The sequence below is a fragment of the Epinephelus fuscoguttatus genome, linkage group LG23 (genome assembly GCF_011397635.1).
Source record: "Epinephelus fuscoguttatus linkage group LG23, E.fuscoguttatus.final_Chr_v1".
Taxonomy (NCBI): domain Eukaryota; kingdom Metazoa; phylum Chordata; class Actinopteri; order Perciformes; family Serranidae; genus Epinephelus; species Epinephelus fuscoguttatus.
In genome coordinates this window covers 2,438,820-2,460,741 of record NC_064774.1, presented here as the reverse complement: position 1 = coordinate 2,460,741, position 21,922 = coordinate 2,438,820, and the positions used below count along the sequence as shown (strand labels likewise).

The following is a 21,922-nucleotide window of genomic DNA, read 5'->3' as shown; positions in this document are numbered from 1 at the left end:
AAGTAAGGAATGAGTCCATCTCTCTCTCCACTGGACAGAATGAGACAGGGTGGAAATACAGACCAGCTTGTATAATCCAGGCAGCAAAAGTTAAAAACAAATGCTGTCTCATTCCTTAACAGCTACCAATCAACTGCTCTTCAACAAGTCAGGTCTCACTTTCCTGCTGTAGATAAATGTGTTTCCACTGATTAACTGTCACACTGTGGTTCGGCCCTATAAACCCACAATAATTTATTCACTCACCAACAACAAGCTCAACAGTAGATTCTCTGCTCAGTGTGGGAATAAAGCACCTGTATTTCCCCTTATCAGAGATTTTTACTTTGCAGAGTTTCAGTGAAATGTCTCCATGTTTCAGTTTGGTGATGGACACTGATGTTCTCCCTACATAGGACTGATGTTTTTTCATCTCTAGTTCCACACCGTCACGCCACACATAAACAAATCTAGGATTCAGGTCAGGTCTCGTCCACTCCACGGTCTTGTCAGTGACATTAACAGCAGGTTCCAGATGGCATGGTAACATGATGTCTTGACCGACTGTTGCCACAATTGGCTGTGAAGGATTCACCATCTGAGACTGACCTGAAAGGGGAATAAAAATGTTCAAACACAGATTGATATATTTGATGTATTTATAATCAGGCTCAACAGCCAGAAAATGTGTCAAGGTTCAGAGGACTAAGAAACTAGGTGGCTTTATCGATTTAAAGTGCATGCAGTAGGAAATAAATGTGCCAGACAATATTGTAATGGAGTTGAGTTTATTGTCTGTAGCTACAATGTTAAGTTGGATGTCATTTGCATGTAATGACACATAAAGAAACACAATACACAATCAAACCAGAGCTGTGGATGGTGTGTCACAGCAGAGAAAACAAAATAGGTCCCAGAATCGAACCCTGTGGTACCCCGCATTTCACCCGACAACATAGATTCACATCTGAATATAAAATTTAATTTTACACTTGGATTATTCGTCATTCATCATGAAGACACAAACACAATTCCACATAAATGATCATATTGCTCTGCAACTGCTGGATGTCTCAATGAGCAACTGTTTGCTATTAAGTTCATGATATAAACTTATAAGAGGATGATCTTTTAATGTTGTGTTCACAACATTCACAATATTACAAGTCAAATTTCCAACAGGCACAAATAAAAATATTTATCTATCTACAACAGACGTGCCATCGAGTGTGCCCATGGAAAACACTCTCCATCTTGGGCTGTCTTCCGCTGACTCAGAGGAGAAAGGGACTGTCTAACAGATAGTTTGAGAGACTCCTCCTCATGAGATATAGTGAATTTACTAACCTACTATAAAGCCATGGTTTCATGGGCAAGCGATTCAAGTGAGTTTGTGTTTGGCCCATTAAATGCTGTATTGTTTGTTTGGTTTTTCATTTTAAGTCTGTCATAGTTTATAGTTTAAGCAGCAATTTGAGAATTTGAAGTGTTCAGTGATGTCTTTACCTCTGCAAGGACATGTTAGGAAGAGGACGGCAGCAGTGAAATGGAAAATCATTGTGCAGATGGCATTGAGTCGAGGTTTAGAGGGACCTCCATCCATCATGAGAGGCATCCTAGTGTTTTGAAAGTTAAAATTTGAATTTTAATTCATGCAATAGATTTGAGGCACCCTGATATCACTTAAACACGATACTCAGATTGACTGGATTTCATTAATTTGGGTTAGTTTAAGCCACACCACAAGTCCTGTGGTGTCAGTCACATGATCATATGACACATATATTCCATCTTAGAGCTATCAATAGTGTTTCCCCTCAGTCTTTATTCACTAATGTGAAGGGCAGGTATCTAACTTTAAAATAAGAACTTCAGAGCACTGTTGATTTTGCATTAATCATATACGTATATTTTTAAGCCTACCTTTTAGCAGTTCAGGCAGTATCCTCCTTGTTGTCAGTGAAGTAGTGTCATGTTCAAAGTCCTCTAAAATCACATGTGCTCTAGTAAGCTGTGTTTGCAGGGCTGCCCCTGACCAAATTGGGGCCCTAAGCGAAATTTTATTTGGAGGCCCCCATCCCAAATGTATCATAGGTACAAAATGACCGTACAACAACTTGCCATTTAACTTGACAACCTTTACTGGCAATAACAAATGTACTGTAGATACAGTAGTTTGGCTGTATGAGTCAAATAAAATAAAAATTCAACCTGAAATAAATAAATAAATATTAAATAAAAATAACTTCAAACTGAAATAAATAAATAAACAAATCTGAGTCACAAATAGCCATCAATTACTCATCAAAAGAAAGTAACTTCCACCACCTCAATCCCCCACCCTTGATTAAACACTGAAAATAAAATAAAAGAGGGAGACAGGTTTTTCCTATTTAATCTTATTTTGTTATATTTCTCCCTCTCCCCTCTCTAGAGGCGTCCGATCTCCCTCAGCCCTCCGCCTCTCCCACCTTAATTAAACACTGAAAACAGAAATAAAATACAGAGACATTCCACCTCCCGGCCCCGCGCATACCCCCAAGGCTCGGGTCTCCCCCTCCGTGGAGCCTACCCGCCCGCCCTCGCACATACTCCTGAGGCTCTTTTGGATGACATGTCGTCTTCACCTGCGGCAGCTCTGCAAGTACCTGCCAGCGCACCCCTCTTATTTTTCAGATGTCGAGTGCTGTCAATCATTGCAGCGATGCATGGGCAGTCAGGTCTCTTCTCTCCTTCCTTGAGCTGATTCTATGCACGCCTCACGGTAGCGCATGTGCGCATCCATTGCACATATGTGCAAATGCATCCCCTCGCACAAAATGTGGCCCCCCATGGAAGATGAGGCCCTACGCACAGCGCGTGTTCTGCGTTTAGGGAGGGGCGGCCCTGTGTGTTTGTTAATCTTTAATGAGCAGCAATCTGTGTGTATTGTTAGCTACTGTAACTATACATTCCATCAGCCAGAAACATACAGTACTAACTGAATTTCATCAATTCATCGTGTTTTCTTTACTTGAAGTGCACACTAGGGGGCGGTTCATGTTTTCTTTACCTGAAAGGCATTTAAGGGCGCTTCATCACATTTTCTTCACTTAAAGGGCACTGCATTGTGTTTTCCTCACTTAAAGTGCTCACTAGAGGGCACTGCATGACATTTTCTTCACTCAAAGAGCACTCCAGAGCAGTGGTTACCAACTGGTGGGTCTGGGTCCAAAAGTGGGGCACAGGTCCATTCCAAATGGACCACATGTGAGTAGCAAACATGTCACATTTGTCAAAAACTACTACTACTTCACAGAGACAGCACACTAGTTCAATATCATGGCCAAATGCAAGTACGACGCTGAATGTATTAAACTGTGTGGACCCTGAACTAATGACTAAGGAGAAATATGGACACTGTTTCCGGACCAGTTGGGAACCACTGCTCTAGAGGGAACTGCATCAAGCTTCTTTACTTGAAGGGCACTTTAAAGGGCACTTCGTCATTTGAAGGGCAGCCTAGAGGACACTTTATGATGTTTATCTACCACTGGGGCATTGAGGGGGCACTTATGCAATGTTACCCTCACATTGTTTGAACATGTGGATGGAGATTGTGGCTGTCACCCACCAGTGACCAAGACATTTATGGTTTAAAGAAAATGTCTTGACAGTTATTGGTTAGATTGCCAGGCTGTTAGACAGTATGCTAGAACACTCAGTGAAACAGTGGCAAAAGGCTCTGAGCAGCTCTGCAGACAGGTTGTTCTTTTTCAGTGTATCTAAGAAGTAGAACCGCTGTTGAGCCTTTTTAACCAGGACAGAGGAGTTGATCATCCATGTAAGGTCCTCATTGATGTAAGTCCCCAGAAACTTAAAGCTGGTGACCCTGTCCACTTCCTGTCTGCTGATTGTTAGGGAAGAATGGTCCTCACAGTGTCTCCTGAAGTCAAAGATGACGTCTTTTGTCTCTCGGGAGGATACATTTTACAAAACTGTGAACATATATTCATGACTCCCAGATGATGAGTCTTAATGACTTGAATAACATCCTGACCGCCCTGTACCAGCACCATGAGGTTAACATTTTTGCTTTTTATTGACATATCTTGACAACTACAGGCAGTCCCATCAGCCTCAGCTGCACTTTGAATTAAATGCCAATTAGCATGTGCTAGCATGTTAACATGCTGAACTAAGATGGTGAATACAGTTAAAATTATGCCCCCTTAACGTCAGCATGTCCTTGTTGGCCTTGGCCTGAGCATTTAGCATTTAGATCAAAACATTTTGTGCCTATATATGTCTTAGTAAACTGCTAGTGTGGGTGGAAACTCTTCTGCAAGCCTCAGTGACACTGAAAAAAGTAGTATTAGTTATTTTAGTTTTGTATAAGTCTTTGTTCTTTGGCTCCACCCACTGAAATTTAATTTAACCACTGAGGTTATTTCTACCATGACAGCAGCTCTGTCTCTGAGACAAAGGTTTTCAGTCCTCAGACCAAATTTAGTGTTGCATCAAGAGCAGAACAAAGCCACACAGGAAGAGGCCAGTTCTCACCTGCTTCCTATACTTCAGTGTGATGTTCAGTCAGTCAGCAGCAAGACAACATGGAGGTCACAGCTCTCTGCATCACACTGTGTGAGTACTGAGTCTGTTTGATTAAAACTAAATGAGAAAGAAGTTCAGAAATTCTGTGATCTCTTAATGTTTCTGTATCAGTTATGAGATTTAACAGATAATACGTAGACTGTGAGGAGCAGCTGCAGGCAAAAAGCATATGGACTTCATAAGCATGTCTCTGTATGTTTAGCTGTTCTTCTTTGTCTCCTCAGTGATGACTGTGTTGTTCCTGCTGTGCGCAGGTGATCAGAAAGTTGGTAAGAACCAGTTAGATGCTCATTTGTGTTTTTAAATCATCAACTGTTGTAAGGATACAGTTTCTGCTGGGAGGTGTTTGTGGCAGAGTATGAAAGAAAAGGAGGAAAATATGTTCTGCTGTGACTTTGGTGAGCTGACATTCAATGTATAAGACTTTTTTTTTTTTTTAAAAAAGAGAGGATGTTATCATTACTTTTTATGTGCAGATGCATCCATTTGATTTAATTTGGTTCTATTACTGGAGAACTATATTCCAGTAGTTAAGATGTGATCTGAGAGCAAATCTCTTTTTTTTTTTTTGTTTTCAGATTCAGCAGTTCTTCATATTGAACCAAACAGACTGCAGTTCTTTGAATATGAACCTGTAACTTTCCACTGTGAGGGGCTCAAAGAGGAGGAGGAGCTCTCATGTAAAACTTCTAGCAGTCTGACATCATCAATGTCATCCTGCGCCATTAAAAATGCTTATCTAGACGACAGTGGAGAGTACTGGTGTGAGGGTAAAGGGGGGAAGAAGAGCAACAGCGTCAACATCACTGTCACTGGTACGTTTGCATTAGCAGCATTTCAAACCTCTCCTGGAGTGCCCCATGTCCTTCATGTTTTAGATCTCTCCCTGCCCCAACACAGCTGATTCAAATGATCAACTCTCTGTGAAGTCCTGAAGCTGCTTGAAAACAAGCTCATCATTAAAATCAGCTGTGTCGGAGCAGGGAGGCCCTATTTAGACCTGGTACTAACATCCGTGACAGTGATCGAAACAGTTGTGGACAGCCAAGACATAATGCTGGTCACACCTGTGCCTGTCATGCATCTCCAGATTCACATTCTATCCAGTATTATATCAAACAAACTGTTGTACATGTATTTTTCGGGGGATATCGTGAACTGCTCTATGAGAGTATGCTGAACTTTGTTTAACTTGTTTACACTTGTATTTAGTTTAGCCTATGTGTGATCGGATCACCCAAAATGCATGTTAATTCCAGGTCTAAACAGACTCGGAGAGATCTAAAACATTCAGGACATGGAGTACTTCATGGAGGTTTGCATTAGGACAACATGATTTTGTCATAAATTCATCATCAGTTTCATTTGAGATAAAAATCAAACACATGTTTTTTCAGCTGGTTCAGTGATCCTGGAGAGTCCTGTCCTCCCTGTGGAAGAAGGCAACAACCTGACTCTGACCTGCAGAAACAAAACGACTTCCTCAAACCTGACAGCTGATTTCTACAAAGATGGCCTCCTCATCAGGAGCAGCTCTACAGGAGAGATGACCATCCACAGTGTGTCCAAGTCTGATGAAGGACTCTACAAGTGTCACATCTCTGGAGCTGGAGAGTCACCAGAGAGCTGGATGGCTGTCGGAGGTGAGTCACTGCAATGTGATAGAAATTACTGCTGCAGCCCCAAAGACCTGAGGCAAAGTTGTTGAATCTGATTCCCTTGTTAAAATACTTTCAGATTCCCATCATACAAAGTTTAAATGGCTGATTTAAATATCTGAAACAAGTGTGCTGATTTTTGCTGATCTTTTACAGTAGGGGGAGGAACCATGTTAACTTCCCTGTTTTGGATGGTAATGTGTCCACTCTTGGAGGCTGAGAGAGAACAGAATCAGCTTGTGGTTCGGAGCCAACAGGAGGGTCAAACCCAAGCTTCACAGAAGGATGCATCATTATCAGCCTCAGACACATCCTCCTCTCCTCTCTCCTCCGTGTCTCTTTTGCTGTCAAAGAGCTGTGACAAAACCTTTTTGGCAGAAAACCTTTGATTAAAGAAAGAGCATGAAGAGAGAGAGCACCCAGAGTACCAAGGGACATGGTTTACAAGGCTGCTATCAGTGTCCTTACAGGAGCCATATCCCAGCACATTCGAAGTCAAAATGTCTTATATTGTCATTCCAGAAGAGACTACTGCAACCTCATCCAATCCCAGCTTCTCTGGTCCTACTCCATGGATTGTTACGACTCTCTTATTGATGGTTCTGCTGTTGGTGGTGGGACTACTTCACCTCTGCAAAGGGTATGGGCACAGAGGTACAGATACATCCCTCCTATAACTTTGTTGCTTGAAGCACTCATAGTTGTTGTTGTCCTGAAAGGTGCACTTCCCCTTAATGTAATTCTTGAAACATGTGTGCTTTTACTCTGAAAATGTGTTATTTCTATTTATTTATTTAGTTTATATAGTCGGCTGTTTCTACCCATTTTTAAATGAATCCATTCATTGTTATATTCAAGATATTCTCATACAAAGGCTTGTATGATTTCCTAAGAAAATGCACACAACAGTTCGAACGTTCCTATGAATTTAGAGGCCCATAAATGATGTTATGTCCTTGACATAAATTTACGTAATTAACGTAAAGTTATGGAGGTTAGGTTTAGGCATGTAAAGGAAAAGAAACATGGTGAGGACGTACCTTAAAATGACTCAAAGTTCACACGGTTACAAGCACTGGTCTCCAAGCAACGGGGGAAAGTCCTTTGTTTTGCGACCCATCCACCGCCCCAACCTGCCTCCTTACTGGACTGCTTCCTTCTTTACTCCCATCAGTGCATTAGTCACATGATCACAGCCTTCCAAAAGATGTGGGTTATGAACCAATTACAGGCTCATCATTATGTGGGATATGTATGAACTTTGGTGCATTACTTTTCGTAGTAAAATGTACCAGGTGTGTAAGAGCACCCTGGATAATTGCAGTCATAAAATAAAGCACAAAATAATAATATTTTCTCTATCATGTCTCAAATACCTTCATCTTCTCTTCCTTTTTTTCCCTGTTGATGTTGTTATTTTTCCTTTCTTGTACTGCAGTATTGGACTATCTGTCCACAGTGACTCTTCGTTCAAGCTCAGCTGAGAACCAAACAGGTGAGAACACGAACTACGAATCAATAGCAGCACTTTCAACAACCCATACAACAAAGCACTTCAAACAAGGCAGCAAATTAAATGATACAATTTAATATCAAGTATTAAATGCCAATGTCAATAACCTATTTAACCACAGAGTGAGTTTGAAAAAAAACTAAAGTGAAATCATCCTGTCTGGTGTCATTACTGTTGATAATTGTTATGTCATTTGTGATATGAAAACAAATTAGGGAACAGACAACATGAATTTCCTGTTTGTATTTTGTCTAGGTATTTGTCTGTCTACAGTGTCTGCTATGTGAAGTGATAGATGTTATTTGTTTCAGTCTCTGTAGAGGCCGGTGCAGCTGATGAGGACAAAGTGATGTATGCTGCTGTAACAAAAAACAGGAAGAAGAAAGGTACTTCAAAAGACATTGTTATTTTTCCTTTATGTCTTACTTGACACACTTTTCTACCTCATGACAAATACCTACCACAGCAAGCAGTATCTACATTGTATATTTAGTTTAGTGAAAAGCTCAGTTTTGTTTTAGAATGTATCATCTGGTTTACAAAGTCGCTGCCTCACCCTTTAGTACTAATAAGAGTTGTAGTGCAAAAATATGATTATGGTGTAACAAGCGTTAAAAGTTTCATTATAATTATACAGTAAAAATGTTTGCCATTGTCTCAGTCTTTGTGAGATGCTGGGTGCTGGTGATAAATGTGTATGTGCTGGTGGTAATTTTAGCTTCCTGGTTTCAAACCACAAAAGACAACCACAGAGAAAACAAGGGCCCCTCAGTGTATGTGGAGTAGAGGTTATGAGTTGGCTTTACACAGAACAAAATGGTCACTTTAGACGTGCATTCAATTTAAAGTTAACATTTCTGTAATATTACACGTTTTCTCTTGTTTGCTCAAGTTTGGGAATGTTTGAGATTTAACAGTATAAACATCTCAGTTTACAAGCAATGATCACAGCCATAACACAGCAGCCCAGGCACGAGAGGATCATGTTGGCATTGTGCACTTCTGCAAACCACGAATACAATACATTTGTTCATTTCATACACATCATATCAACGTCTTTAATGTTGCACAGTATGTGAGCTGACTTTTTCATCCTGAGGTGAAGGCAACTGTGGATGTCGTGACACCGAGGTGAGACACCTCCAAGCTGCAGACCACTGTTTGAGACCAACAAATAAGAAAGCTGGTTTTATTTTAGTGAGTCATTGCAGCCTTTTCAGCAGCTCTTTTACCACCAAATGTGGGTATTTTTTGTTGCTGTGTTTCCAAGGGGGATACTGCCAAAAAAAAAAGGCAGTTGTTTTTTACAGTGGCATCACTGCATTTCCAACTGGGATAGTGCTATGAAAAGTGGTTGTTTTTACTGAAAAATTATAATGGGAGAGGAGAAGTACAAAGCACTGGCCGGATTCAACCATTGGGTTTGTGGATATTTTAATTAACATATAAATTTGGGTGTCATCTGCATAATAAGGAAAAACAAAATCCTAGTAATGAGAAAAAATACAATCAGAGCACAGCAAAAGCAAAATAAGATCCAGAATTGAGCCCTGGGGTACCCCACAAGACAGAGAAGTGCAAGATGAGTGAGGTCCAAGACTGATAATATAGAATGAATTTTAAAGGAATATTCTGATTTTTTTTTATTTGCTTTCTTCCTGAGTTCGATTGATACCTTTCACATATCTGTGTTTTAAGAGTGAAGCTGGAACGAGGATGTGATGCTGGCATAATGCTTGGTATAACCAGGAACACAAAGCTAAGCCAATGCAAGCTAATAAAAGCCAACCAAAGACTTCAGGAAGTCCACATTTTTGAATTTTTACAATTTTGTTTGTGTATGAATAAAACAAACAAGATATAGATAATCTAAGATAATTTCCTCCTGGTTCCAGGTCAGTACTTAACACTAAGGTAACTCAAGACGACAAATAGCCACATTTCCCAAAATGTGAAACTAGTCCGGATACAATGAAAACCATTCAAGGGAACAAACACAATTTCCAGCTTAACTCTGGATTGATCCACAGCATCATCACATATGTAAATATATCCATCCATCAGCTGCCTAACACTGTCTCTCTCCGTCAGATGAGGATACATCGGTGTCTTCACCCATTTACTACACCTTAGGCCCAGATGATACTCAACAACTGGGTGAGACATTTAAATCGTAACTGATGTTGGGATTAAACCAATATCAGAGACAACACCAATATTGTAAAGAAAAAAGTCACTGAATGTTCTAGTAAGTCAATATTTTACCAACATACTGACATCATTTTTATCTATTTTCACAGCAGAACCAGGAGTATCCACCATGACAGCAATTTCTGTTCCCTCAGCAGGTGCCAACCCATCTTTATCAAGGAATGCCTTATATTCTACAGTCCAGCTGGTAAGACCTCTCTTTCACATTCATAGCATACTGTATGGGATGGATGTAGAGGTTGGAAAGATTCCTATATTTACAACTTACATCATTGGAAAACTCATGATGCAAATTTGGTCGTATGTGAGGGTTGTAAAATACTGTACCTTGATTGTATAAAACTACAACATATATGAATTTACGTCTGATTCAATTTTAAAGGAGCTATATGTAAGAAATCTAAAGCCAATAGTCGTAAAATCCTTCTAATATGTCACAGAGACTAAGGAATAATGTTCATATAACATACTGATCTCACCAACAATAGTACAGCCAGAATATTTGCATTTAAAAAAAAAAAATTACAGTCCGCAAATCATGTTTATGTTTTGAATTTGTGTTTTGGCCTGTTGCGCCACTCACCGCCGTCTACCAGTCACGCAGTCAGTAGACTCTCAGCATCCGAGTTGCCAGTTATGCCTGAGCTACAGCAGCACAGCAAGCAGCATTAGCAGCATCCCGGTACATAGCATTAGCAGCCGGCTCCTCCTCAGCTGTATCCCGGCAGCAGCGTTAGCAGCAGAGAAGCTGGACTTACTCGAACGGTCCGCTGGAAAACCGAAGATCAAGGATGGGGCGACGCGGCCCTGCCACGCCAGCCGTCCGTGGGCAAACAAATCAGTCTCCAGCATGCCGCTGTCCAGCAACCTCGAATCTGTAGGGGAGGGGGGGGGGGGCGGACACGACTCGCAGCAGTATTTTGAATTTGAGTGCAGTAACCGTTTTGGCAACATTCTTACATACAGCGCCTTTAAATAAGAAACTTGGCTGGAAATAGGCAGCCATGCCTGTCTGAATTTCAGGCAAGTTGAATTAACTTGCAGTTTTCAAAGCTCCGGAGATGTAATTATGATGCAGATTCTGATGTGGACTCTGTTTACAAGTCAGAAACTCCCATTTGCCAGAAGAAAATGTGGCATTATATGTTTCTGCAGAGCACAAATATGTTACATTTGCACATTTCTCACATATTATATCGACGACGGTGTGTATAAGTGAGTCTTTGTCATGTTGAGGTGGAGGGGATGGTGGATGGTGTGTCACCTGCCAGACCCCTGCCAACCTGCAGACCACTGTTTAAGACTGACAGACAATGAAACTGGTTGTGATTTAGTGAGTCAGTGTGTTTCCAACTGCTTTTTATACACCAAAATAGGGTGTTTTGTCACAATTTGTTGCTGTTTTTCCAGCAGAGATAGTGCTTAGAAAAGAATTTTGTTTGTTACAAAGATATTGCTGCATTTTCTGCCCGGATTGTGCCCAAAAATTGGGCATTTTAAGCCACAGACATGGTCTTTTCCTAATTTTAGCTAAGTTGTTTTTGCACCTAAACCTAACCATACTTCAGCCACAGCGTTGTTAAAATGTGAAGTTTCTATGTATCTAATACATAATGTGCATACGTAACATATCCATGGTTTGCAAGAGTATAAAATGTTTTTTTCTGGTGATTTGGTTGGAATTTTACATATGTAGTAAACTTAAATATAACCTGAATGTGGCCCCAATTCCAGCAGCATTCCCATATACATAATTGTCTCAACTTTAATTTTCAAGCTTTTCAAAATGAGAACACTAATGTGTCGTATCAAAAATGTTTCACAATAATTTGGGAATTTTAGTATAAAATCAATATTTCTAAATGTAGCCAGTAACGTGCCATGAAGTCAGGAACAGGGTAGGCATTGAGTTATGAAAGCCATTTAAACCTTATAAAGTATTTCTTTGTTCACTTTATGCATGCACACACATGCGCAGGGACGCTCACACCAGGCAATACTGGGGCCCATGGGACGGGGGTCCCCATACAGAGAGTGGTTGGAGGGCTTGCTCTGTCTGGGGCAGAGAACAGAGAACGAGGTTGTCTTCCCTCTTGCTATGACTGATTGTTCAGTTTGGAGATGTCTGCGTCCACCGCCATGATAACATTGATGTTGACATGCGTTAGCTACAGTTAGCTCTGACGTAGTGGCGCCCAAAGCCAACTGCCCATATTTCCAGTATGACAAATGGACAAATGTCATTTCTGGCATAGTTATGTAAAAAGGCACAGGAGAGTTCTGCTTTGTGACATTAATGTGTAGAACACAGCATGGACGTGCACATGCACATTTTTTTTGGCCTGCATTCACACTGAATGGGGAGTTAAGGCACTGCTGTTCTCCCAAGTATTTTTACACTCAGTGTTGCGCAACGGCTATATTTCTCATGGTAACGTCAAAACTATTAAATTAATACACAAGTGTAGAATTCCAAAGATAAACAATTATATCACTAATAAAAGTTTATATCAGGAAATATTATTGGTTTAGAAAATGTAATTTACAAAGGAGACAGGGGAAGAACTGCCTAGCTTGGCTACCTGATGGCACGTCACTGAAAGTAACCTAAATATAATCATCACCTTTTAGTTTGGAAAAAGCTTTATAGTCAAATTTGTGTCATGAACTGGTTTCATGAAACAATTTCAACCTACTCATTTCATTCAGTTATTTCAGTGAGAAAAGTTTTTTGTTTTATCTTTAGTTTTTCTGATTTTATTAATGACAGTTTCAAGTCTTGAAGCAAGTTTTGGGGAAAAAAAATGTCTTTAAATGTTTTATATTTTTTAATTTAAAATGTCTGCACCACCCTGACATACTTTGTGTACATGTTGTTTCTGTTTGTTCTGTGTTGTTGGATGTGTCTTACAGCCTGCTGAGTGACTGCTAATTCACGGTGGAACTTAAAAAGGTGTGTTCACGGTTTCACACAGTGCAGAGTGCAGAGTGACAACAAGGAACTAACACATCCCCCATATGTCACTGTATCAGTGTTCATTTTAGCAGCTAATTTTAGCCTCAGTCTTGACACAAAAATGCTTATACGTTTTAAGTCATTTTTATCTTTAATGGTTTTAGTCGACAAACATTTTAGTGAATTTTTCAGTTTATTTATCTATTTAAACTTATTCAGTTAGGCTAATACATGAATCAGAAATCAGACTCAAGGTGACAGGTTGTATAAAATACAACACATGGCTGATTATTTACTGCTGAATTACAGCTCACAACACACACCAGCGGCTGACGCTGCTCCTGGTGCGGACTATTTCCTGGAGTTTAGCAGCCTGTCGGCGCTCCGAGCTCATACTACTCATGTGACATTAGAAAATAACTGCAAGCATGGCAGTTGTTTCTTCACATTTTAAATGTAAGTTAGTCCACCACTGACATTTTCACCCTGTCTTGTCTCATCAACAAATATGAAACATTGATTTTGTCATGGCTTTTATTACCAAGATCTATTTTTAGCTTTTCAGGTTCTTGTCACTGTCACCGCAAACAAAAGGTTTTTGAATTATTTTTTGTCATAGTTTTTGTTAATGAAATTAGCACTGCACTGTATTACAAATTAGTATTATATATTTCTATAATGTATAAATAAAGCAAAATAATGGAGGAACAAACTGAGTTGAGAGACAATGCAGTTTCTTTAATGAGCATGTTGATAAAAATGGTGCAGCTTGTGTACAGTACATTCACTTAGCACAGCCATCTGTACATTTTTTATTATCAGTTAACATTGTGTTCATATTTTAATAACAGTGTACTTTAATGAGCTGGAATGACATGGTTGTAAGGTCATGTGAAGCTTGAAGCATTTTAAAATGGACTTATGTTGTCATGCAGTCGTCTGAGTTTCTGTGTCTGTTTTTAAAAAGTATCATTATGGTTTCATTATGGTCTGACAGTTAAACCAACTCGCTCCATCTCTGCGTGAGAACTCTGTTCACAGGAACTGGTCTGCTGCAGCTTTCAAATGCACTCTTAACAGTGTCATTTTGATCTGAAGCACAGAGTTTGTGGTTAACAGTGTACTATCTTCACAATCTTGAGAAAAGGTTACTGACTGACTCATTTTGACCGGGCTGATAGATGTACAGTTGCATTAATAATTGAAGGGTTTAAGCTGTGTGTGCCTCCATTAAGAGATGAATTAATTCACCATGTAAGAAGGGGAGACCGGGGATGGTTGTAACAAAGGGATAGTTGTAACACTCTCAGTTTGGCCAATTAGAAACGAGCTGTGGTGACATCATCAACATAGTCCATGCCCATTTACAATTGGAGCTCACTGGTGAAGCCGCATGTCTCTGAGTCCAAATTTGTCTGTTCTAGAGCCAAAAAACAGTTTTTCAGGTGAGAAACCAAACATTTTCATCACAGTTGTTTTTTGCATAGTGTCCATTGTGTTGTATGTACAATTGTTTCACGTATATAGGTTCAAGTAGTAGTTTCTCTATTTGATGTGTTTCATTAGTGTTAGCTTTGAAGCTAAATGCTAAAAACGGTTAGCTCTTTCATGGCTGCTAGGCATGGGGAGGGTTGTAACTCTTCGAAAGTGTTTATTGTTCAACTGTTAAAATGCTGTTCATACGTCAACCTCATTCAGGCTACAACGTGCACACACACACAAACAAACACACAGGTTAATACTTTATTATTCTTTATTTTATTTATTTTATTGTACTTATTTTTTGTATTTATGTTATACATTTCTATTTATTTTAATATTATAATTATTGTATTCTTATAAGTTTATTGTTCCTTCTTTATTATTCATTAAAGTGCATGAATACATTTAGCCTATTGTGAATCTTTTTTAAGCACAATAATTTAATTGTTACATCCATCCCCCATTCGTGTTACAACACACCCCGGTACTGGGGTACGTTGTAACAATATACCTCTTTGTATTTGACATTAATTTCCATAATCTGTGATGGTGTAGTAGAGGTCAAAGTGTGTGTTATTTATAGCAGACAAATATGATTACCATGTATCAAAATTTAAGAGCATTTTACTGTGTTTGGACATTTGTTTTGCTATCAACCAATGTAAGAAATATTTTAAGATATTGATCAATTACTAGTGAAACTACTGCAGACCAGTAAAAAAGTTGGTACAACCCCAACAGGCTGCCAATCGTTGTAGTTTTCACCCCCAGTAGGTATAAGGGCTATCAAAACCATGTGTAAGCCTTTTTTCCCCAACACAAACATGGAAGATTGAGACAGTTTTGCCTGAAATAGCTGCAGGTGCTAAAACACATAAGACTAAACACAAGTTGAGAAACATGTACAGTACAGGCCAAAAGTTTGGACACACCTTCTCATTCAATGCGTTTTCTTTATTTTCATGACTATTTACATTGTAGATTCTCACTGAAGGCATCAAAACTATGAATGAACACATGTGGAGTTATGTACTTAACAAAAAGGTGAAATAACTGAAAACATGTTTTATATTCTAGTTTCTTCAAAATAGCCACCCTTTGCTCTGATTACTGCTTTGCACACTCTTGGCATTCTCTCCATGAGCTTCAAGAGGTAGTCACCTGAAATGGTTTCCACTTCACAGGTGTGCCTTATCAGGGTTAATTAGTGGAATTTCTTGCTTTATCAATGGGGTTGGGACCATCAGTTGTGTTGTGCAGAAGTCAGGTTAATACACAGCCGACAGCCCTATTGGACAACTGTTAAAATTCATATTATGGCAAGAACCAATCAGCTAACTAAAGAAAAACGAGTGGCCATCATTACTTTAAGAAATGGAGGTCAGTCAGTCCGGAAAATTGCAAAAACTTTAAATGTGTCCCCAAGTGGAGTCGCAAAAACCATCAAGCGCTACAACGAAACTGGCACACATGAGGACCGACCCAGGAAAGGAAGACCAAGAGTCACCTCTGCTTTTGAGGATAAGTTCACCCGAGTCACCAGCCTCAGAAATCGCAAGTTAACAGCAGCTCAGATCAGAGACCAGATGAATGCCACACAGAGTTCTAGCAGCAGACCCCATCTCTAGAACAACTGTTAAGAGGAGACTGCGCGAATCAGGCCTTCATGGTCAAATAGCTGCTAGGCAACCACTGCTAAGGAGAGGCAACAAGCAGAAGAGATTTGTTTGGGCCAAGAAACACAAGGAATGGACATTAGACCAGTGGAAATCTGCGCTTTGGTCTGATGAGTCCAAATTTGAGATCTTTGGTTCCAACCGCCGTGTCTTTGTGAGACGCAGAAAAGGTGAACGGATGGATTCCACATGCCTGGTTCCCACTGTGAAGCATGGAGGAGGAGGTGTGATGGTGTGGGGGTGTTTTGCTGGTGACACTGTTGGGATTTATTCAAAATTGAAGGCACACTGAACCAGCATGGCTACCACAGCATCCTGCAGCGACATGCCATCCCATCCGGTTTGCGTTTAGTTGGACGATCATTTATTTTTCAACAGGACAATGACCCCAAACACACCTCCAGGCTGTGTAAGGGCTATTTGACCAAGAAGGAGAGTGATGGAGTGCTGCGGCAGATGACCTGGCCTCCACAGTCACCGGACCTGAACCCAATGGAGATGGTTTGGGGTGAGCTGGACCGCAGAGTGAAGGCAAAGGGGCCAACAAGTGCTAAACACCTCTGGGAACTCCTTCAAGACTGTTGGAAAACCATTTCAGGTGACTACCTCTTGAAGCTCATGGAGAGAATGCCAAGAGTGTGCAAAGCAGTAATCAGAGCAAAGGGTGGCTATTTTGAAGAAACTAGAATATAAAACATGTTTTCAGTTATTTCACCTTTTTTTGTTAAGTACATAACTCCACATGTGTTCATTCATAGTTTTGATGCCTTCAGTGAGAATCTACAATGTAAATAGTCATGAAAATAAAGAAAACGCATTGAATGAGAAGGTGTGTCCAAACTTTTGGCCTGTACTGTACGTCATTTTTTCTATATTTTGCCAGTTTCATCAACTGTGTTACTCCTGCAGGAGTTTTTTTGGCCATAACACAAGAATCAATATGCTCATTATAGCAAAAAATGTTATATATGTGTTAAATGTGTATGCTGTATTTTACTGCCATAGATGTTTAAGGTTGCAGCTTTGAAGCATCAGTTTAGATGTTTGTTTTGCTATCATCGAGTGTTTCTCAGGACACATTTTAAGTTATTGGTCAAAACCTGGTGAAACTTCTGCAGACCAGTAAACAAGCTCGTGCAAGCCCACATTTTCCTGAGAAAAGCAACAGGCAGCTAATTATTGTATAATTACCAGCATGTATTAGGGCTAGCCCTGATGTGGTTACCAACTTTCTCCTGAAGGGCCCCCTTTTCTATCACTGAGTCAACTTATGACCCCTGAGTGACATAATTTGTCATTTGTATGGTTGTTCAAAATTTGAAATTATAATACAGACAGAGTTTTATAAAAGTTCCTACAAATATCAGAAAAAATCATTTCTGATGTATTACGAACAGGAAATAACCTGCTTAAAATAAATCCAAATTGCTTGTTTTTCACAATCTTCCTGCAGGTATTGTGTTCACTTTTTGGATTAATAATGCAGGTTATCAGTTGTTTTGCACAGTTATTGTTATTGGTGTTCATTAATATCCATAAAATAAGTGTTTGCATCTCCCTGATGCTTGGCCATTGTTCCAGCAGCTCTTTGGTTGTTTAGCCGTGTACTTCTGATGCAAGGTGAGGCAGTTTGGCCGAGAGTGAAGCTGTTTTTTTGAGTTTATATCTTAAATAAATCTAAACATTAAAAATAACGATTTTGGGTAGTTTTATTCAGAGAAATAAATGAAGTGCTGAGATATAGGCCTACTGTATATATTCAAAAAGTTTTCTTACACGCCTTAAAAATCAAGAATGCCTCACAAACCTCAGTTGAGCTTTGGCGACCCCCGGTGGTGGTCATGACCCCCAGGTTGAGAACCAGTGCCTAGCATTATTACTACCATCAATAAAGAACAGAAGAGGTGGTAGCAATGCTGCCTAAATGTGTGTATACATGCATGTATCTGTAAGGCTGCAGGTGTGCAGCTTTTGTGTAGACATTTGTTTTGCTATGATCCTGTGTTATTTCACAAATATTCTAAGACACTCCTCAATCCTTTTGACTGACCTGAATTAAACCAGTTTGTGCATGAATAGCTTTTCACGAGAAATATGAAAAGTATTTTATGACATTTTCCCACCAACACAGAGTCTCTTTGATTGCCTGAAGGAGGCCCATGAGAACAAATTATCACCTATCAAACAATATAAAAGCAGCAGCGATTCTATGATTCACAGTTTTAGAGACAGAGCAAAGTTCTCCGAAAAACACTTCACAACGCGAATGATCAACAGACAGAGATGGATGCCATGAAAGAAGAACTGGCAGCTCGGGAACCCAAGCTAAAGGCCACCAAAGGGGGAAAGAAGACAAGCTTCCAGACTGAGATGGATCCAGGTGTGGTGGCGTGGAAATTATGTGAGTATTTCACAGCAAGTATTGTCTGTCATAATGATAATGGGTCTCCACTACATAATAATTTCCAAAGTTTCTGTGGCTTGCAGAATCCTACAATACCCAAATTTATTCTCGAAATTGGCTTAAATCTCATGCTGATAAAAAAGATTCTTAATTCTGTAGTCACCGTACGATCTTTCAGGGATGATGGATAACAAGGTGGCCCAAAATGGAGAAGTGATCAAATAGAGTCAAAGAACACCATTCCACTTCACATGATCTTACACCGTAGAGATGAAAGCTTTTCTTTATTTATTTTCTCTTTTGATTCAGTAGTTGTAGATCTGAGTCCTACTGAATAACATATTGCCTTTATTGGAAGATTATACATTTGGTGCAAGTTTCATTTATAGAATTAGCATGTGAAACTAGAGAAAGTCTTTGGTTCGGTGAAGTACTTGGTAACAGTTGATTTAATAAGTGAAAGAACCAGTGTAATTTGATACTAATTACAGGGGAATATAGCTATAGCTTTTCAATTGGTACACCGAAGAATGCTAAAGAGCAAAATGGGGTATTTGCCTGTAGGTAAGAATGCAATTCAGCTTATGAGGAGAGTTCCTATGAATGATGAATGAATGGTGAATGGATGTATACATATCTACTGGGGTTTTAAATGAGCTTTTTGCTTTCAGGAGCTTTGGCAGATGACATAACTGTAAAATTAAGAACTTATTTAAATATTTTGGGGTTATAAAAATGAAAAAAAATGTGGCTGATAAAATTATTTCAGGATGCAAACATGCAAAAAGTAGATCTGAAATCAAAAGAGGATGCAAACTGTCAAAACTGTGTCACAGAATTATTTGGTCGATCTGATTCTTTGTACTATGATAAAATGTTCAGTCAAACATCAATGCATATCACAAATCTTTTGAGAGTTTCCTGTTGTTTTTCTTTTTGTTTCCAGTTGCTGTCAGTGTGCTGCTGCTCAGTCTGTTGCCCAGCCACACTGCTGCTATCAGCCTGAAGCAGGACCTGGCCAAATGTCTGAATGACGCAGACTACGATGTCCTAAGGCACACCATTAAGAATGGCCTTCCTCATCCGAATAAATCACAACATGTTGTCATTGTCGGGGCTGGCACGGCTGGACTGGCAGCTGCCATGCTACTGCAAGACGCAGGACACAAGGTACATGCAGCAGGTTCATATGTGATACATATTATAATAACCAAGGCAAAACAAAAAACATGTTTTGTGCTGTCAACGAGTTTTTGGAGCTGGGAGTTAACCTAGTTAAACCTATTTAACCTGAAAGTGAACTGTGTGTACTACGTAGCCAGTTCAACTTACCCAGGATATCTTGTTGTTATCTGGTTTGACTGGTTTGTTATCAATTAGTTAAGTCAACTCAACTGTGAATGAAGGCTTCTTTATATCATATGAGATGAAACTGTACTGAAAGTGTCTGTGACTGCGAGACAGTAAAATATCAATAGCTTGGGATGTAAACATCAAGCTGTGATCTTAAAACGGGAAATAAACACTGAAAACACTATCCAAAAACTTACCCTTCTCCGACACTTATGCGGGTATCACTGAGCTATGGCCCTGTATGTGACATTAGTATGGAGTATTTTTGCTATTTAGTGTGAGGATGATGATGAAACTCCTCTGAATATGTCACATAAAGACTTTAAAGTAACACCAGACTGTTTGTGCTGCTGAAGTAAAGGGTGGAAAAGTAGTTAAGTTAGTAACACCTGTTAAAGCAGCAACAGCTGTAGTGGTAGCATGAGCAGCAGTCGTAGCTGTTGGAACTCCAAAAGTAGATATACACCAACTATGAAACATCATATGACTGGACTTGTGTGCATTTATCTATTCTCACAAGGTAACCACGTTAGAGGCTAGCGGTCGTGTTGGAGGACGAGTGATGACCTACAGGAATGAAGAAGAGGGCTGGTATGCCAACCTGGGAGCCATGAGGATCCCAAGTCACCACCAGTGAGTTTATGTGCATGTGCATGCAGCCCTCCACTGTCACAGTATGACGGTGATTGTGTAAAGGGATGCTAATGAAGCTTTCAGCTTGTCATGGGGTTTAGTTGCAAGGATACATTCTAGACCTGCATCTAATTATTATTATTATTATTATTATTAGTCTTAGCATTATTTAAAATATTAAAGGGAAGAAGAAAATGAAACTTGATAGATTCCAAAAACCTGGAAGTTAATAGTTAAGCTATTATAAAGGTGATACAATTGTAACAGTGAAGCACAGTTATATTTCTATTATTTAGAGAATAGAGCTGAAATATGACTTGGCAGTAAAATTTTTTTTTTTTTTTTTTTTTTTTTTTTGAGGCCAGTGGGGGCTGCTAGTGTTGTTATCTTTTTTGTGACTTCACAAAAATCTCAAATAACTGTGTAGGAATGTTACATGTGCCACTATTAAATGTCTTGTTTGACACTTTATTTACTGTCTCACATGGTAAAGAGACCTTTCAGTCACAAGCTAACTCTGCCACCATCACCTCCTCTGTCCACAGCATCCTACACTTGGTTATTAAAGAGCTGGGGGTCAAGCTCAAAAAAATTCAGGATGGTTGATGGGAACACCTTTTACTATGCTAATGGAATTCTGAAGAAGACGAGCACAGTGGAAAATCACCCTGATGATCTGGGTTAGGATGTGTGGCCGAGTGAGAAAGGGAAGTCAGCTGACAAACTGCTACAATTTGCTTTGCAAAAGGTACGTTGGACTTCCACTGGTTTGCTTTTTGGCCATACAGTTGAGTTACACATTGGTGGTTCATCATAGACAAATAAAAGCTCAGTTTTTAAATAAATTATAACATCATCTGCTCCATTAAAGTTACAGGGTTTTTTTTTCTTTTTTTTTTTTTGTAGGTAAAAGATTAAGTGGAGGCTTATGGCTGCTGGGCTGCACTGATAAAATACGACCGTTATTCTGTGCAGGTGAAACACTGAGTTTTATTTTGTTTCTACTGACTTTGAAAGAAGTGAGTTTTACAATGTTAAAATAGCTACTTTTACAAAGGAAGGCTGGAGGGTTTGAAGGGGGCAACTATGGTTCTGTTTTGGCATAAACATAAAGGATCTTACTCTGTTACAAAGAGGTCTATCTCTGTAGAGATCCTTTCCAAAGTGCTGTCAGACACAGAATAACAATCTGAGTGGTTACATTGCAGCCTGTTCTGCTGCAGTGCTCTCTCTCAATACTAAACCAATTTAATTGCTGTTCCCATAGACACAAAAATATTTGACAACAAGGTCTAGGTTGAAAGATACCGAGGTAAACCAAAATGTTTTACTTTTCAGAATCACATAATATGACCACTAACACTAAAAATCATTGAATTAAGAAATATAATAATATAACATTTAGGATTAGTTTACCACCTCCATTGGGTCGGAGGTATGTTTGCTTTTTACTAAGCATTCAGG

At 39.4% G+C, this 21,922-nt stretch overlaps 1 protein-coding gene and 1 pseudogene across 3 annotated transcripts; both read left to right on the top strand.

Moving 5' to 3' along the window:
- Positions 1 to 4,490: 4,490 nt before the first annotated feature.
- Positions 4,491 to 13,755, top strand: LOC125883966 (low affinity immunoglobulin gamma Fc region receptor III-A-like). Of its 3 annotated transcripts, XM_049568651.1 has the most exons (11): positions 4,491 to 4,602; positions 4,797 to 4,841; positions 5,151 to 5,387; positions 5,970 to 6,215; positions 6,753 to 6,884; positions 7,669 to 7,725; positions 8,055 to 8,129; positions 9,835 to 9,900; positions 10,044 to 10,141; positions 12,868 to 12,907; positions 13,220 to 13,755. In XM_049568651.1, exons 1-10 carry the CDS (start codon positions 4,572 to 4,574, stop codon positions 12,877 to 12,879), a joined length of 999 nt encoding a protein of 332 aa, XP_049424608.1. In that variant the 5' UTR covers positions 4,491 to 4,571; the 3' UTR covers positions 12,880 to 12,907; positions 13,220 to 13,755. The 3 variants fall into 3 exon arrangements, with proteins under 3 accessions (XP_049424608.1, XP_049424607.1, XP_049424609.1); XM_049568650.1 differs by having other exon boundaries at positions 12,868 to 13,755; XM_049568652.1 differs by lacking the exons at positions 4,491 to 4,602; positions 4,797 to 4,841 and adding an exon at positions 4,877 to 4,970 and having other exon boundaries at positions 12,868 to 13,755.
- Positions 13,756 to 18,351: 4,596 nt separating this feature from the next.
- LOC125884259 (L-amino-acid oxidase-like) lies at positions 18,352 to 21,143 on the top strand (annotated as a pseudogene).
- The last annotated feature ends 779 nt before the right edge of the window (positions 21,144 to 21,922 follow it).

Bases quoted from the DNA above. Each gene is read 5' to 3' on its own strand.
- LOC125883966 (XM_049568651.1), top strand. From the start codon at position 4,572: ATGGAGGTCACAGCTCTCTGCATCACACTGT. The intron at 7,726-8,054 runs GTGAGAACACGA...TATTTGTTTCAG, and splicing joins CTCAGCTGAGAACCAAACAG to TCTCTGTAGAGGCCGGTGCA. The intron at 9,901-10,043 runs GTGAGACATTTA...CTATTTTCACAG, and splicing joins AGATGATACTCAACAACTGG to CAGAACCAGGAGTATCCACC.